Genomic DNA, 17,245 nt, shown 5'->3' with positions numbered 1-17,245 from the left:
TGAAGCACCACCATAGACAATTAGTGACACATACACACATTTAGATGAACCCCTTGTCACATACATACATACACACGCAGTATGTCCATTCATTGTATACACGCACACAAACTCAACAATGTAACATATACATCTGATTCCGCACCAATACAATATACGTAATTAATAAGTGACTATATAACATATTCGTCTTTTTGGTACCCAGTTTATGTTGATATCATGTCCTCTTTATACAACATACTCCTATAAATTTTTTTTTGGGGGGGGTATTGATATATTTTCTATTTATTTAAAAAGAAAATACAACTTTGTTATATATGGGTCGTGGAATTGCATTCATCTGCAAAAGATCTAGCTAATTTGCATATTCTTTTAAACATTCATTTTAATTAATTCCCTATTAGTTTTTTCGGTTTTCTTATAGGATGATAATCTTTAGTTAACTATTACGTGTAATTATATAGATACAGATAGTCTACATGATTTATACTTGTGTAATATTTGCGTAAAAAGGTTATAGTAAACACAAACTTCTTTATATATATATATATATATATATATATATTTGTTTAAAAAGATTTTGCTTAGTAAACTTCTGTCAGTTTTTGGTCTACAGACATGAAACTTAATATATAGGATATTGGAATCCATGTGAAACACGGTACAAAAGTGTGAAAATGAAAAATTTGCCAGATGAAGGTCAAGCAACGGCATTATGAATATATATGCATAATGTAATAGCTATTGGTGCATGTTTTAATTTTTAGCCAAACATGTCTTTAAAGCTCTGGCATTAAAGTCAAAGGAAAAAATAATTGTAAGCTAAACACTTTGGTTTCGATTCTCGGTGGTGGCGCATGAATCATTTTCTTTTTCAACTTTTTAAATCATTACTATATATTTTTAAATCATTACTATACATTTTTAAATCATTACTATATATTTTTAAATCATTACTATATATTTTTAAATCATTACTATATATTTTTAAATCATTACTATATATTGGGTCCAATATAATAATAAATACGAAATCTGCATTAACCAAAATATCATATTTAAGCATATTTTATGACCAGGCAGACTGCTAGTTTATTTATAAAACTTTAGAAAATTTTCATTTGGGAATACAACAGCTACTTCCCTAGAATGAATAGAAGACCTCTGGCATCTAATTTTTACTTCATATACCCACATTATCATTTTTTTTTTTTTAACTTCCTTACCAATTTCACCAATTAAATCAATATTTTGGAAGAGACAATATTACTATGCACTGGCGACAGGTTGGAGAAAATTATATCAACTTCAGTTTCCAATTGGCTAAAATTATTTTCTGCTGACACAAAAAAAAAAAAAAAAAAAAAAAAAAAAAAAATGGGGACTATACATGCAAGTCATTCTTTTTGTTTCTTTACAAAATTAGTTTTCCATTCATCATTCATTTTATGTCATACTTTTACATTAACAAGCTTGTTGTCTTTATAACAATTTTGATATTTATTTTTGTTCTGTGCATCATTATCTATGAGTATTTTAATAAGAGCAAATGATCTATATTTCTTAATTCTTATTGTTAGATTTAAAATAAAAGCATTTCACATAAGTACTTGAAAAACTCAAATTTAATTTTTCCATAATTGTTTGTTATTTGAATACTTTTTAATTCCTATTTCGTTCACGTAAATTATTGAGTTAAACGGGTTTCTACATATACTATATGATAGATTTATACATTTTTTCCCCACTTACTGCCAAAATACCTATTAAACTTCAGAGCAACATTGGCTAAAGCCTGTTAAAAAGGCTTATTTTAAAATTTTACAGCAGTTTTAAAGTAAATCTGATCAGTAGACACATTCGTTATATTGAATATGAGGTTAAACTAGTTTAAGATTTGCCATAGTATTGTTGAGACAAAAACAATTTTGAATAAATCAAAAATATTTAATCCGACTCTTCTTGAAACTCAAATACATTTATTACACTAATTGAAAGAAAGAATACGAGGTACTATTTAGCAAAACAAAAAACACTATCACCACTTCAAATTATTTCTGATCATGGTTCATTTTTAGATTCACCACTAAGATAAGACCTACATACATAAGAAGCAAAGTAAAACACCACCACCAACACCACAAATAAAAATGCTGCTGTCATCACTTTCTTTGCGCTTCTCTTTTTACTATAATACCTATGTATATTGGCTGTCAGTTGTGTGTGTGGGGGGGGGTTATTCGCATTGAATAGTAACAAAACTGAATTATTTTATTTACTAGTAGAACCCATGGAGAAAAAGTTATGAACTTAAGAAACTGAACTCCCAATATCACTATTTAATTTCTATAATTATCAATTTCCAAGTTATAAACTAAATAATATAAAATATTGTTTGTTTAAAAGATTCAAAATCACATTTGAATTAAGATTGGTTCAAGAGCATAAATAGTCATAGTACCATAAACTTGAATCCAGCAAGAAATTATGTTTGAAATTGACAGTTTAAAATCAATTGAATTTCCCCAGACACATTTAACATAGCTGTGTGGAACATGTATATGCATAATTAATAACTATCACTTTGATAAATGCATAATAAATCATTTTTATTGAACTGAAAAATAAAAGGGAAAACTAAAAGAAAATTATTTTTAAAACGACTATTTTGAATTATTTTTTCGTTGACTTTCCACCCAAATGCGAGATAAATACAGCTAATATTACACTTTCAAACACCTCATTAATTGCAGGTTCTGAAAAATGTTTTTGTCCAAAGTGATGAATTAGCCACATTATTATGCTAGTAGTGAAATAATTAGATCATTTTCATTGAAAAGATTGCTAAAGTTACTTAAAACATGATTTTATAAATTTTTTAATGCATAATTACTCTTTAATATACGTAGTTTTATCAATTTAGATGAATTCATTTTTTATTTAAGCAATTATTGATTAACAAAAAATTTTAAATGTAAAATCTTGCATTTTCAACCAATAAATTTATATTTTGGGCAATTGTGTGAAACTTTTTAATTTTTGCTTTTTCTATCAGATAAAATGGCTTTATTTTTATGTTCTTTATTTTTAAACATTTCAAATCTGGATTAATTTCAATTTCTGCTTTTTAGCGAAACAAAGATTAGCATTAATGAAAAAATCTTAATTGTTAATCTTGTTAATCTTACATTGTGGTTCTTCATCTTCATTTTCGTTTTCAATAACTTCTACTTTTTTCTTGGAAGGTTTTTTTACTTCAGCAGAATCTTCCATTTTTTCTTCCTCTTCCTCCTTATCTTCTTCCTCTTCCTCTTCTTTAACACTATCGTCAGCATCTAAGTCCTTAGATACTTCCATGTCTTTTTCTTCAGTCTTCACCTAAAAATAATTAAAATAATTTTTTAAACATTCAATTCAAAATCATTGAATTTATATCTTAGATGTTAAAAGGAAAAGAAAATTTATCATAAATATCACATTTCTCAAAATAAAAAATAATGATAATGTAAATATTAATCAAATATTGAAAAAAAAAAAAAAAAAAAAAATTTTTTTTTCATCAATATATTTCAAAAAGGAAAAAAATTATCTGAAAAATTTAATTAACGTAATTAAAAAGCAAACTTTAATCTATTAGACAGCAAACGAAAAATAATTTCAGAACATACACAACACACATTGATAAAATGTAAAACACACATTGATAAAATATAAAACACACAGGAATAAAATTTTAATGAAAATCTGAAATGAAACACGTACATCAAGTCAGTTGTCAAGGTCGCTGGAAAAATGGTAGGATACTTCTACCGCTCCAGAAGATATCTCACTACTGATGCAATTCTCTATCTATATAAAAGCTAAGTACGTCCAAGGATGGAGTACTGCTGCCACATCTGGGCAGGAGCTGCTAAAAACATTCTATCCTGCCTTGACAGAGTACAAAATAGGCTTTGTGGCTTAGTGGGGGATGCCTTTTTCTTTTCCCTGCACCTCTCTCCCACAGAAGAGACATTGCGAGCCTGTCTTTGTTTTATCGGCATTCCATGGCAAGTTCTCGTCTGAGCTCCAATCTTTGGTCCACCCCCTTTGCCAATCTTTCACGATAAACACCCGTATAGCTGAAACCACTGTCAAAAATTTTCCCCACTCTTTATCTGTGCCAAAATCAAAAGGTAGATTCCATGAACAAAGCTTCTTTCTTAGAAGTGCATGCCTGTGGAACTGTCCCGTTTGCCTGTTTCCCACCTGACTACAACTTGGATGTCTTCAAGTCCAACATAAACAAATTCCTGATGACCCGGCCCCCTTAAGTAAGACACTTTATCAAATCTCCAATACTAACGTACTGTACACGCAATAACCCTTATCCCCAAGTGGCCTTGATAAGTGATGACTAAAAAAAAAAAGAAAACATGTCACAAATGGTTTGAAAATAAGTTATGTAATAGACATTTTTATTCAATTATAAGACAATCAAACTTGTGGAAACAAATCCAAATTAAATATTTTTCAATTCAGTCATGTTAATTATTTTCACTTCTATGCAAGGTATTGTGATGCTTATGTACAAGTAGGAATACCGTGGAGTCTATGGAAAAAAATAAAAAAATAAGTATGGCTAAATTCCACAAAAAATAAATAAAACTGATGTTTAAAAACATTTTTACATTTTCTCATAAAGAGCCTAAAATTTATGAATACATAAAAATTAAATTATTACATAAAAAATATGGGAGTTAATTTTGTTTACATCAAAGTTGCATTTTCAACCACTGTACATTTTGTTGAATAAGTTTATTCTGGCTTAGTCTGAGTTTAATAAATATATTAATAGTTAAAATTTTTAATAAAATACCTTTGGCTTGGAATATATGACAATGTATTTTGTTGCATTTTATTTGGAATTCCACAATTAATTACATTTAGTATTATTTGAACTACCATTCTCATCTTGGATGAAAAAAATAATCTAAATAATCCCAATTGTTTATCATCTTATCCCCATGTTAAAAATTACAAAACAGAATGGATTCAGAAAACAGACAAAATATTTTGATTGGGGAGAAGGGAAAAACATGACAAATATGAATTTGTAATATTCAAACTACTTTTTCTCAAAATGTGAGCATTAGTCTGAATAATACAAATTATCAATCATCATTTCAGAAAGAAACAAGGGAACAAGTGAAATGATTCTCCAAAAGAAATCAAGCGCGGGTTAATAAAACTACAGCACTAATACCAGGGTAAGAGGAGAACAAGAATTTATGTTTACAACATCCAGAGTTGTGGGCAAATTACTTTGGAGTGTATTTCAGTCAGTTCGGTGATGTGGAGCAAGTGGACACTAAAATCTAGGAGCGGAGTCTAGATGATCAATTACACCATTGGTATCAGGCTAAAATTTCAAAGCAATTTCAACAATGCTAACACACACAGGCTGGATACGACAATTGTGAAAGGACGTTGTTTACACAGCTAGTTTTGTCAGAAGTAAGGCCACATGATAAAGAACTGCTCCAAAAAAAGTAGTTTCCAGCCAATTAGCAACACTAGCAGCCCAGTTCTAGTACCAAAGCCAGCTACAGCTCCTTTTCTAACTACTGCTCCAACATCAATTCCTAGATTAGCAAAGTCTTGGGAACAGCAGAGAAGGAATGGAAGACGATGGAAAAACTGTTTCCGCCAGCATTTTGCCATCAGACACAGCTATAGCATCAAAATCAGAATATTCCCACACCACAAAACTGACTGAGGACAAAAATGTAAAAAAATCTGATGAAAAGGAGAAGGAAAACTCCTCTGATGAAGAGAAGGAGGTTAACAAACTTTCTCCCCTCTCCTCGGCTCAGAAAAAGAAAATAGAAAAGAATAAAAAGAGGATACGGAGAAAGAGAGAAAAGATTGACCAATTCCCCATGAAGCATACATCATCCCAGCCACCTCTAAAAACCACACAACCAATTTCCAACCACAAAACACCTGCCCCCACAGTGCATTTACCAAAATGAACACTTGCACACACACACACACACACACACACACACACACACACACACACACACACACACACACACACACACACACACACCACTTCCTCTAAATGAGATAAAGTCTAGTTGAGGACAAAATAAAAACTATTTCCCATCTTTCTCACAAAAAAAACAAAAAAACTTCACTTTAAATTGAGGAATAACATTTGCAAGATTGACCTGTTGTCTATCGGTACAGACTTACCACCTAAGATAAGCATTACGAGAGCCAAGTAACTAGGGCTAGGCTAAGAAAGGTTGACAATGGATAAACGTTAGCGGACATGGCCCAGATAGGTACATTGGAAAAGTTAAACATCCGGATGGACATACCTTGGGATTGACTTGATACATCTGGGAGGGATTCCGGAAGGATTTCAAGGAGCGCTTCACTTAAATTCCCAACCTTCCAGTCCAGAAGTTTGGCAACTATTTGGTTGATTCTTCACATCTTGATACCACTAGAGCAACTGGTTATGAAAACAATTACAGAATACAAGGTCTTGGTTGTATTGAAGTAGGCTGGCTACAAAAAATTGTCAGGACTTGATGATCTGCTCTATGAATTGTCTTTTGATGGATGGGTTCAACCATTAGTTGCCACGGGTTCTATCCCAGGTCAAATCACCAAGTGATCACATTGCTGAACAAACCGCGCATGCGTGGTCCCCCTCTGGTGCTACATGTCAGATGATGCCACAAAAAATTGTGAAGAAATGATGAATGAGAAGTGTGAAGGGCCAACGTTGCCTTCACATTTTCGCCAAGTTTCAGAAAAATCTAATGGATGGGGCATTTTCTTTTTTAGTCCCAGAGGGATGCAAACCAAAACTTTGCCAGGGTCACCCATCTTAAATTTATATGAAGAACAATGGCTTTCACATTTTGGCCAAGTTTCAGGAAAATCTAATGGATGGATCAAACGCTATGGAGCAAAGAGTGTAATTTTTGGCCATTTGGGGGACATTTTTTACCTCTTTTGAGCCCCTGGAGATGTTGAATCCCAGTGTAAATGGATAACAGTGCAGTTTCAGGCCTTAACACATGTATATTTGAATTGCCCACCATGAAAAACTACTATATAGTCAGACATATCAAGTTTTTGTTAAGAAATATGAAAAAAAAAAAAAAAAAAAAAAAAAAAAAGAGCCACAAAGAGGCGTTTTTAGCACTGAAAGTCCCCGGGGACATGAACCAGAATTTTGCCCCGGGGCATCCATACTGATTTTATATTAAAAACAATGGGCTCCACATTTAGGCCAAGTTTCAGAAAAATCTAATGGATGGATCAAAAGCTACGAGGCAAAATGTGTCATTTTTAACTTCTTTTAAGTTCCTGGGAACGCAACAGGAATTTTCGCAAAAAGTTTTGTTTTTTTTTACTGTGCACATCTATTTAATTAAATTCAATTTGTGGCAAAATTTCAGAAAAAAAACTAATGGATGGCAATCGTCCGGACTAATGGACGGACGCACGGATGCCACTGAAAAAAAGTTCCCTCTCCGATAAATCGGGGGACTAAAAAGTAAGACAGGCATTGTCGGGAACAATTATAGGCTAATAACTGTTAAATAGAATCTTTTCATACTGGTTGCAAAGTGTTAGAGAATTGATAGTACTCTAGCAGAACTACACTTAAGTGAAGATCAATCCAGGACAACTTGCATCTGATTCATACAATACTAGAGAGGATAGAAAATTACACAGAGGTTGTGCTGATCAACTTTGCTCAATACAAAGCTTTCAACAGAGTCAACTATCACTTCTTGAGATCTGTTTTAGAGGCCGCTGGTTTTAAACCTGTAAAATGTATCTCCATTCTATCTTGCTCTCTGACGACAGTGGTGCAGCTAAAAGGAAAGCATTCACTATTTTTCACCATTTCCCTGCTCCAAATTCTTGCACTGGAGCTGCTACGTCACAAGCGGAGGCAGGTTGGTCATACGCAAAAGTGTTTTGCCTGGCAATCAAAGGTTTCGTGTTTGCGCATGACACACCATCTGTGTTGTACTTTATTGTACTTCTGAAGCATTGAGTTAGTGACAGACACCTTCACATGTTAGGAAACGATCGCAGGATGCAAAATAAAACGCAGCAAGTCAATCAACCAGCAATAAAGTATCTGGAGAGAAAAAAAATTTCTCTTTACAGGGTAGAACAGAGTCAGGTGTCACTTAACGTCTCGCCTTACTGCCCTTGTGTGTAAACCACCAAATAATTTCTGGCACCTTTAGTCCTTGCACAGATGCTCAAATTGATGTGTCAGATAACAGAAACTGGATTTCCTGAGTCAAACTTTAACAGAGGAATCTGTGTGGAACCCCATGATTGATAGCGCCTTTCTCTACCTCATTCTTGATCATTCAACTGAGGGCCGTTGTAAGCAAATCAGTTCTTCATAGAGTGCTGAACTGTGCTCAAAATATTTCCTCAGTCCAGTGACGTTCTGTCTTCTAAAAAGTAACTTCAGAGGAGTCTAGTAGTGACAACTGACAATCAGTTAATCAAGAATTCCAGATGTTCAGCAGAGATTTGCTTTGAATGGAGTTAGGCGCTAGGGATGAGTTATCTCAACAATTCAAGTTTTCTCCAACCTGGCAATTAGCCCGGAATATATTACTTCAACACAGTTCTAAAAAGAGGACTACCTGAATGTTTCTACTGTGACATGCTCAAAGAAGAAACGCATGACCACACTTTCTTCCAATATCACAAACACTGGCGGTTCTGAGAGTATGCCAACCAAGTGACAGCTCATACCGATCCCAAGTAACCTCTGCCCCTAAACACATCCTATGCGATTGAAAATATTGGGCTAGCATGGGACATAGAAAGACAAATGTTATCTTGGCCCAGCACAAATGATGGGGTAAATATTGCATCTGAGAGATGACCAAGAGGTTGAATTATTTGCTGATCAAGATTGCATGGTTTTCCTTAACTGATGGTCAAGATCAGATGTGATAGAAAAAGATTATGTTACTCAGTTTTTGAAAAAAGGTTCATACAAGTACTGAGCTTGAGTGTACAGAAAGAACTCAAGTATGTATTCTGGTGCTGTTGGATTTTAGCCCTTCAGGTAAGATTACCCTCTTAGCTAAAAGAGGGATTGAGATACACACATCCCTCCACGGTAATAAAAATCCTTCAAGACACCCTCTCCCAAATTACATTTCTCTTGGAAGGACAGCACCCATTCTCCAAAATTTATCCCCACACCATTTTTCTTCGCTTAGATTCCATTCCTACTTACTGTTGTATTAAGATAGAACTCCATAGAATTAGAAAAGTGTGTCTCTAATAAAAAGTCTATAAAAAAAACTTTGCAAAGAATTCAATTTAGAGCTAACAAAAAACAAAATGTCTGAAACTCAACTTGCTCTCTAGGAGAAATGCAAAAAGTTTTTCGAACCAGAAATAGCTATCAGATTCCTCAAATTGTCTTTTCTCCCAAAACAAGAGCAACATAATCCTTTGTATATATCATTATTACAAAACTGTGTTTCAATAAACCCAGAGAATTTTGTTTTGGGTTGCTGATTAAATCATCTAATTATAAAAATCTGACCACCACATTAACTCTTTTCAACACAGCATTGGCTATTGACAGAGCAATCCGTCTTAATGCATGTACAACTCATGGTAATATATAGAACAAACAGAATTTGTCGGATATTATCAGAATGACAAGATTAAACAGCAAAAACAAAAATAAAGTTAAAAATAAAAATGCTTTCAAAACTTATTTTATAAAAACCTTTTTTTGTATAATGTATAGAGAGGGTGTACACTAAATTACATTTAAATATATTGAAAAACAAGTTATTTGACTTTAGTACGAGAAAGTCTCTAAAAATAACATGTCCTGTCACCACAAAACACACATAGAATTAATTAGAAAAATAATCTTCCTTATCTTTCTGCCTGGGTGGAGCAAATGCATCAGCGGACAGCTGAGGCACGACTTTTGTTAACAAAAGTCACAACAGAGGACCTGAACTGTTGTTCAGGTCCTCTGTTGTGACTTTTGTTATCATCAAGGACTTGGCAGAGCTCTCATATCCACAAGTGTTCAGTCTTCAATTGTGGAATCATAGTGTCATTACTTTACTCGGGATAGAAGTCCATGTGTCACCCTGATTCCGGATGCAATACAGACCAAGAAAGAAAATGGCTCAACACCATTACAACAATACAAAACTAGTATTCCTAGCTAGTACTAATCTTACACAACTGGGCAAATTACAGAACCTTAAATTTACAACCTTTACAAAATAATGATTAAATGTTTTCCTTTTTTAAGCGAAAAAGATTTCAGTCCAGATACAAGGTATTTCCTCCTGTGTTTGAAATTACACTATGCGATATACATCTGCGTGATGTTGCCTAGCTAATCAAAGATCTTGATTCCAGTAAAGCAATTGGCTCTGACAGCATTCCAATCATAGTGCTCAAAAAGTTTCAACCTGAACTGGTTCCCATACTTACAAAGCTGTTTAAATCTTGCCTTAAGGAGAAATACCCTGGAAAACATCAGTCTGTCCTGTATTTAAAAATTCTAGAGATGTACAATTGTGAAGTGTTACAAGGCAAAAAGAGATCTAAACAGAATCACAAAAGTTTAAAATTGATGAATTAGTAGAAAGAATAACGGAGTAGGAAATAAATCAAATGTAGATGGGACCAAGTATGGAATAAGGACCCTGGAAGCTGAGAGATTCAAAGGGAACATTTTTCAATCGGCATCGGCAGATTGCTAATACACGTGTCATTTGTAAACATGCACAACTTGAGTTGTTTTATTCATTGATTTTAAATATTTAGGAAAGATGTCAAAAAAAAGTGAGGAGGGGGATATATTTTCATGTAGGGTGCATTTTTTTCTGGGTGGGGGCTTTCCATTTTTTTTTAACATAACTAATTTGAAATAACAAAAACAAGAATCATTTATGTTACCGTGCTAGAGATTCAACGTCTATCAACTGCACCACAGGCTTTTGGGGCCCGTTTTTTTTTTTCATTATCTGGAACCATAGAGATTCGTCTATCAACTGCGCCAAAGGCCTTCAGGGCACGTGGCGCAGTTGATCGAAACATTGAATCTCTACGGTTCCAGATGATGATTGTCTGAAGATAGCGGTTTCAATCCCACCCAAAGCCAGCCAGATGCTTACTTGGCCAAAAACGTGGTGAAATGACAACAACTACGGATGGCAGTGATTGTTGAGAATGCAGTTAGGAGATTCGAAGTTCCTATCCGTCGCGGTTACCACCTGACGAAGGCCAGAGGAATAGTTGGCCGAAACATCATGAAACAACTAATAAAGATGAGAATAATAGTCCACAATAAATAATATAAATAATACTCATCTCAATAATGAATTCCAATTAAAAATAATGATTTTTGTTTTAATTTAATTATTGTTTACTGTACAATAGTTTATATCAGTTTAAAATAGGTTATGTGCTTTAACTTATTTTAAAGCGTTTATTTACTTTGGAACAAAAGTAATGATTAAAATAAAGTCCCGTCAGTCTTTGTTTACATTCTTCATCAGCTTCACAATGAATTCCCTGGAATAGTCACTTCTGATTAATGTTTACTAGGTATGTGCAAAATGAATGGCTAATCCTCAAAATGTATAAACATTTTGACTCCTCTCTTCACTTAGAATTTCACCGAAACTCATGAAATTAGCCAATATTAATGAAATTTTCAGTATTCATTAACTCACAGAATATAATGAACCTACTATTTTTTTTAATCTAAGTGAAAATGTACTATTTTATGCAAACAAAAAAATACCTTTATTAAAGTTATAGTTTTAAGTACTAAAATACTAAAAAAAAAAAAAAAGACGTATGAATTTATTTTTGCATTTTTAAGATAAAGCATCATCATAGATGTTAACAAAAATATTTTAAACATTTCAGGAAAATTACAAAAGTCTGTGTCAATGAAAATTACTAAAGTCCGTGTTAATGAAATCAATATAACTCAAAAAAAATCAAAAAAAAAAAAAAATTTTTTAACTAATGCTATTATCATTGAATTAAGCAATTTTCAAACAAATTGCAAAAACTAGTTCATGTGATTCTAATGATTTCCGGGGAAATTTTAAATGTAGCTTATACATAAGATTTTTTTTATATTTTTGAAAATATTTCCAGGTCACTAAGAAATTAAAAAAATGGTATAATTTCTACTAAAAAGTATGGATGGACAGAACGGTGAAAAAAATAAAAAGTTTATAACTTTCATTAGTAAATAATTTTTCTTTTAAATTTGAATTCTATTTAATCTACTAGATAAAAAATGATTGCAGAAAATAACCTCTGAACCAAAATACCATAGGTTTGCAACATATGCCACATACAAATTTATTTCTAGATTATTAGCCAATATCTTATGTAACTTTAGAACGCCATTTTAGACATATTTGGTCGTTATAATAAAATCCTACATTACATCCTAGGAGCAACATCATCATAATTGCAACATCTTTGGATGAGGTAGTTCCAACCTTCCAGAGATTGAAACCCAATTACAGGAGACCTAACCAGACCTATTATTCCTAAGCGCAACTGGCTGACTATTACCCTAGATGAGTTCATAATTAAAGTATACTCTAACTTAACAACCAAATCTGACCTCCTAAGATTGCCATAGGCATGGAATATGTGCCTACATTAGAGATGGCTTTCCATGTGGTAGGGACATCTCCAATGAATAATAAATTGCCCTATATGTGTTTTCTGGTTGCATTTGCTCACACCACTGTGTTTATATTTGCCGTCTATCAGCCCCACAATAGCAGAGTTACTATCTCTAAGAGTATACCCGAGAAAATTGACATCCTATCTGCTCATCCTTCAGCTAACATTCACGTCTGTGGAGACTTTAATTTTTACAATGTGGAATGGTTAGCCCAAAGACAGACATGAAGGGGAGATTCTGTCACAATTTCTCCATTGCTTATGATCTAACTTAAATTGTTAATGAACCCACCTGTGTTATGACGGTCAGTATGCAAGCCTCCTTTTTCTTTTTCTCACAAGTTGCCCTAAGCTAGGTTTATCCTTTGTTCTGTTTCCATTGGGATCTTTCGACTACTTGGTTGTCTCAGTCAAGATAAAAACAAAATGCAATAAGTCCTCAGACGTACCTGTCCATCGTACAGTATATCAATACTCTATAGTTGACTGGGATAGTTTCAGTAAATTTATATCAGATCTACCTCTACGTTTCATGTTTAAAAAGAATTTTTCCTCTTTAGTATCAGACCTGATGAAATGGTTAATTGTAGGTATAGACCGAGACCGCTTCATATCCTTCAAAAAATTCCAGTAAAAACCTAACAGCCAGCTGTGGTTCTCTCAAGAATGTGCTGCTGCCATTGCACATAGAAATCACTTTTTTCACGTGACACAGCAAAGGATTTCACTGAATTTATTTGTGCTAACTCGTTCTTTCCACATAAATTCATAAAGATACGAAAGATATGGACTAAACAGATTCACCAAAGTCCCGTCGATTCGTTCCCTTTTGACTCAATCCTGGTTTTTGATCGTAAGGTTAAGGCTGCTGGTTGGTCTACGAAATGGTAACTGGCAGCCATGTTGATTTTTTACTCATTGAATGTTTACACATTTTAATTGTGTGCATTTCTCGAGTTTCGATGGGTAAAATAAATTTGATCCCTCAATTGATGTTTAAGAAATATTTTGAATATACTTTTTGGTGCTAATGCAGAGTGATCCGCGCTATTTTTTAAATCGTATTTCCACGTTTAATTAAAGTTTTATGTTTTTTTATTCAATTGTAAGGTTAAAGTATAGAATAGGTACAAAATACCCTCCCCATGTTAAGAATGGCTTTTTAAATAATAATGCTGATTTCAGCACGGATCACTCTGCATGAGTAACTCTTTTTTTTTTTTCATATCACCCGCAGACTATATTTACTGACATTACTCATTAACCTTTATCCTCGAGTAACTTCTGGGCCTTGATAAGTGGTGATTCCTTGTAACAAAAAAAAAAAAATGCAAACGAACTTGGCTGTTTTTCAGAATAACAACATTTGGTGTTTATGCATCTGTTACCTACCACGCTATAAATTAAATTTTTACGATATCTTAGTTTTTAAATTAGGTAAAAGTACAGAATACTCTCACCATGTTACGAATGAGTTTCTAAATAATATTATTTCAGTGCGGTAACATAGATGCACAAGTACCGAATATTTGAAAATTCCTAAACATTAATCAGAAGTGACTTTTTCAGAGCATTGATTGTAGAGGACAAATATCAGCTGACGAAAAATGTAAACAATGACAGCCAGAACTTTATTTAAACCAAAATAGGGCGTTTATGCTGACATCGACATCGACTGTTAAAACAAAACTCTGGAAGAACAGTACATTTTCGCACGATTGATGACAATTGTTGGATGGATCTCTCAGTATTTTGTTTAATTTTCGATTTTTGAGCGATTATCGAGGTTCTAAATGGCTATGAGAAAATCGTCATTTTTTTCGTTTTGAGACTGAACACTAATTTTGTTTCAAAGTAAATAAACACTTTGAAATAAGTTCAAACACAATACCGTTAATAATATTTATTTGTTGTATACTTTTTCCACCTCTCCTTTTTGGTGGTTATTGTAAAATTCTCTTGCGATCTTGTAAAATAATGATTTTTAACTGCAACTAAAAATTGGATTTTTTCCTCTTCCAATATTTTGATTTATAAATGCATCTTTATTATTTGCTAGAATACTTGATCTTTCGGGGGGAAAGTTTCGGCTATTCGGAATCTTAGCTAATTGTTCTAAGGGAGGTAACTATTTTACTAAAGTAGTTGAAAATCATTTTTTCTTACAATTACTCAAATGTTTTGTTGAAGAAAAATTATAATATCGTCGCATTCATGTTATAAAACTTTGTTACATTATTCAAATAGTCGATGTCTTGAAAATAACAAAACGAAATACTGTTAGAAACCCATCCAAATAAATGCCACAGTAACATGTATTGGGTGGATTTCTAACGGTATTGTTTAACTCATTTTCAAGATTTTAAATATTTGTGTCAATTCGCGGCCATTTTTCTTGTTTTTACCTAACGCTCGATATGTTTTTCGAAGCGAACAAATGTTTCAAAGTGAGTAAAAACGACTAAAAACTTATCCGGCAAGGTAGAAGAGTAACTTATCTTGCCTTTGATAACATTTATTTGTTATATTTTTGGTTTTTGACCACGTATTCGAATCACTGGATTGTAAAATATACCCCAAAAGTCATTTTTCTTATAATTCTTAGTAAAATAGAGTTACCTCCCTTAGAACAAGGAGTTAAGATTCCGAATATATAGTTTTTCTTTTTTCTTCAGTTGAAATCAACCATAAATACGAGATTTTCTGTCCGCCAATTCAACGTTATGTTCGAACGTTCGTGGTGTCGAATAAGAGTTGTTTTTCCTATATTTTGATTATTATTAAAACCAATATTCCGCAGTGTAAAGTTTCAAAGCGATTTTCAAATCTTTAAATTAGCGGATATGAAGTAATTGATGGCTAGATCAAAGTCAAATCTTTTTTTTTTTTTTTTTTCGTGCTTTCAAACTAAACAATTCTAGTTTCGTATTTTTAGATTGTTTTTTTTATTTATTTTTTTATTTTAGAAAACATTTTTTCTCTCAAAAATGATCTTTAAGATTATTTATTATTAAATTATCGACTACTACTGTTTTGATAGCTCCATTTTTATTTTCACAAAAGTAAATGATTTTGTATAAAAATATCGTTAAGTCATAGATTAGGTCACCTACATAATTGAATAAAAAATGGGAAACGGATTTTTTTTATTAATGCAAATATGATATTGCCGATTACGAAAACAACAAAACAAAAAAAACAAAAAAACGAAATTTTCAACTGAAATGGAATTTTGTTTTAACTATAATTTTTGGAAGATTTAAAATTCAAGAATCTTAAGTATTTTTTTTTTTTTAATAATAATAAATATATCACACCCCGAGTGAATTATAATTCACAAATATGAAACTTAGAATTTTTGGTACAAAAACGATTTCACTAAATGTGAAAATATTTACTAATTCAAACAAAATAATGTTCATCTAAAGGAATGTTTACAATTAGATGACATTTTCGTGCTACGTGAGAAGTAAAAATATATTAAATATTATAAAAGTCGATGAATTATGAATAGATTAGTAAAGATTTACAAGAACAAGAATAGAGGGTGGAATTATTTATCTAAACAGAAAAAGAAGGAAACAGAAAAATCCACATGTAAATTTGGAAGCAACTACTAAGATCGCCATGTGCATTATTTCAATAATTTCCTATAAATAACCCGGTAGTCGAAATAAAAAAAAAACGATTTTCTAGATAACGAAACAAAATGAAACAATGCGATATACTAAATCGATTATTAAAATTTAAAATAAATCTAGAATTTCAGAAAACATTAACAATAAGAAACGCGAGAATGCAAACAAAAAAAAGAAGATATTTCTAGAGGAAACATTTTTATGGAATGCATCGGACATTAAGACAGTAGTACAAAAAAGGGAGGGGGAGCATTCATCGGAACAAAATTTCGGATCGGAATATATGGCGTGAAAAAAGGATGCTTGGCTAATATAAATAAATATTAGATACCGATTAAACGTGGATATGTATTTTGCGGTATAATTCTTATGAGGAAAATGAAACTAACCTCTTCGTCGGAGAGATTCGGGTTGTCACCCTCGGACATTTTGGGTTTATTTTTTAGATAATGTACAAAATGGCGGCAACGATAAGCGGGAAGAAGGCAACCAATCAGAAGGAAGGATTTAAATGAACAGTAGACAAGACGAATCGTTATGTAAACGTCAATTCCATTAGTCAATTGTCACCACCACCACCTCTTCTTATTTTTCAATGTTCTTTGTCATTCTTTTCCTCTCTTTCTCTTCCACCCCAATATTTTTTTATCGATGGAGCGTTTTCTGTTTATGTTACCGTAGCAATAAGGTGGAGGAATCTAGTTTTGCCTCCTTCAAAAAGGGGCATTGTTAATCAATAAAAATAAGTGTCAAATTTGAACGGATAGGGCGATAAACCAATCCCTTTTTCGAAAGAGGAGGTGATGCCTGGGAGTATAACCTCTGAAATCAAACAAAACCATACCGTGGTCGTC

General features: G+C 32.6%; 1 protein-coding gene across 1 annotated transcript in view; it reads right to left on the bottom strand.

Moving 5' to 3' along the window:
• The window catches only part of LOC145279907 (protein DEK-like), a 27,591-nt gene extending 10,346 nt beyond the window's left edge, over positions 1–17,245 (bottom strand). The window contains exons 1-2 of the mRNA XM_080131458.1: positions 16,781–17,245; positions 3,189–3,378 (exon numbers count right to left, since the gene is read on the bottom strand). Coding sequence (XP_079987584.1) covers positions 3,189–3,378; positions 16,781–16,819 — 229 coding nt within the window. The 5' untranslated portion in view covers positions 16,820–17,245. The remainder of the gene's footprint in view (positions 1–3,188; positions 3,379–16,780) is intronic.

This window comes from Euprymna scolopes, chromosome 7 (genome assembly GCF_053919585.1).
Source record: "Euprymna scolopes isolate OS-2025 chromosome 7, ASM5391958v1, whole genome shotgun sequence".
Lineage (NCBI taxonomy): Eukaryota > Metazoa > Mollusca > Cephalopoda > Sepiida > Sepiolidae > Euprymna > Euprymna scolopes.
Note: the sequence above shows the minus strand (reverse complement) of the source record. Positions and strands in the feature narration are given on the sequence as shown.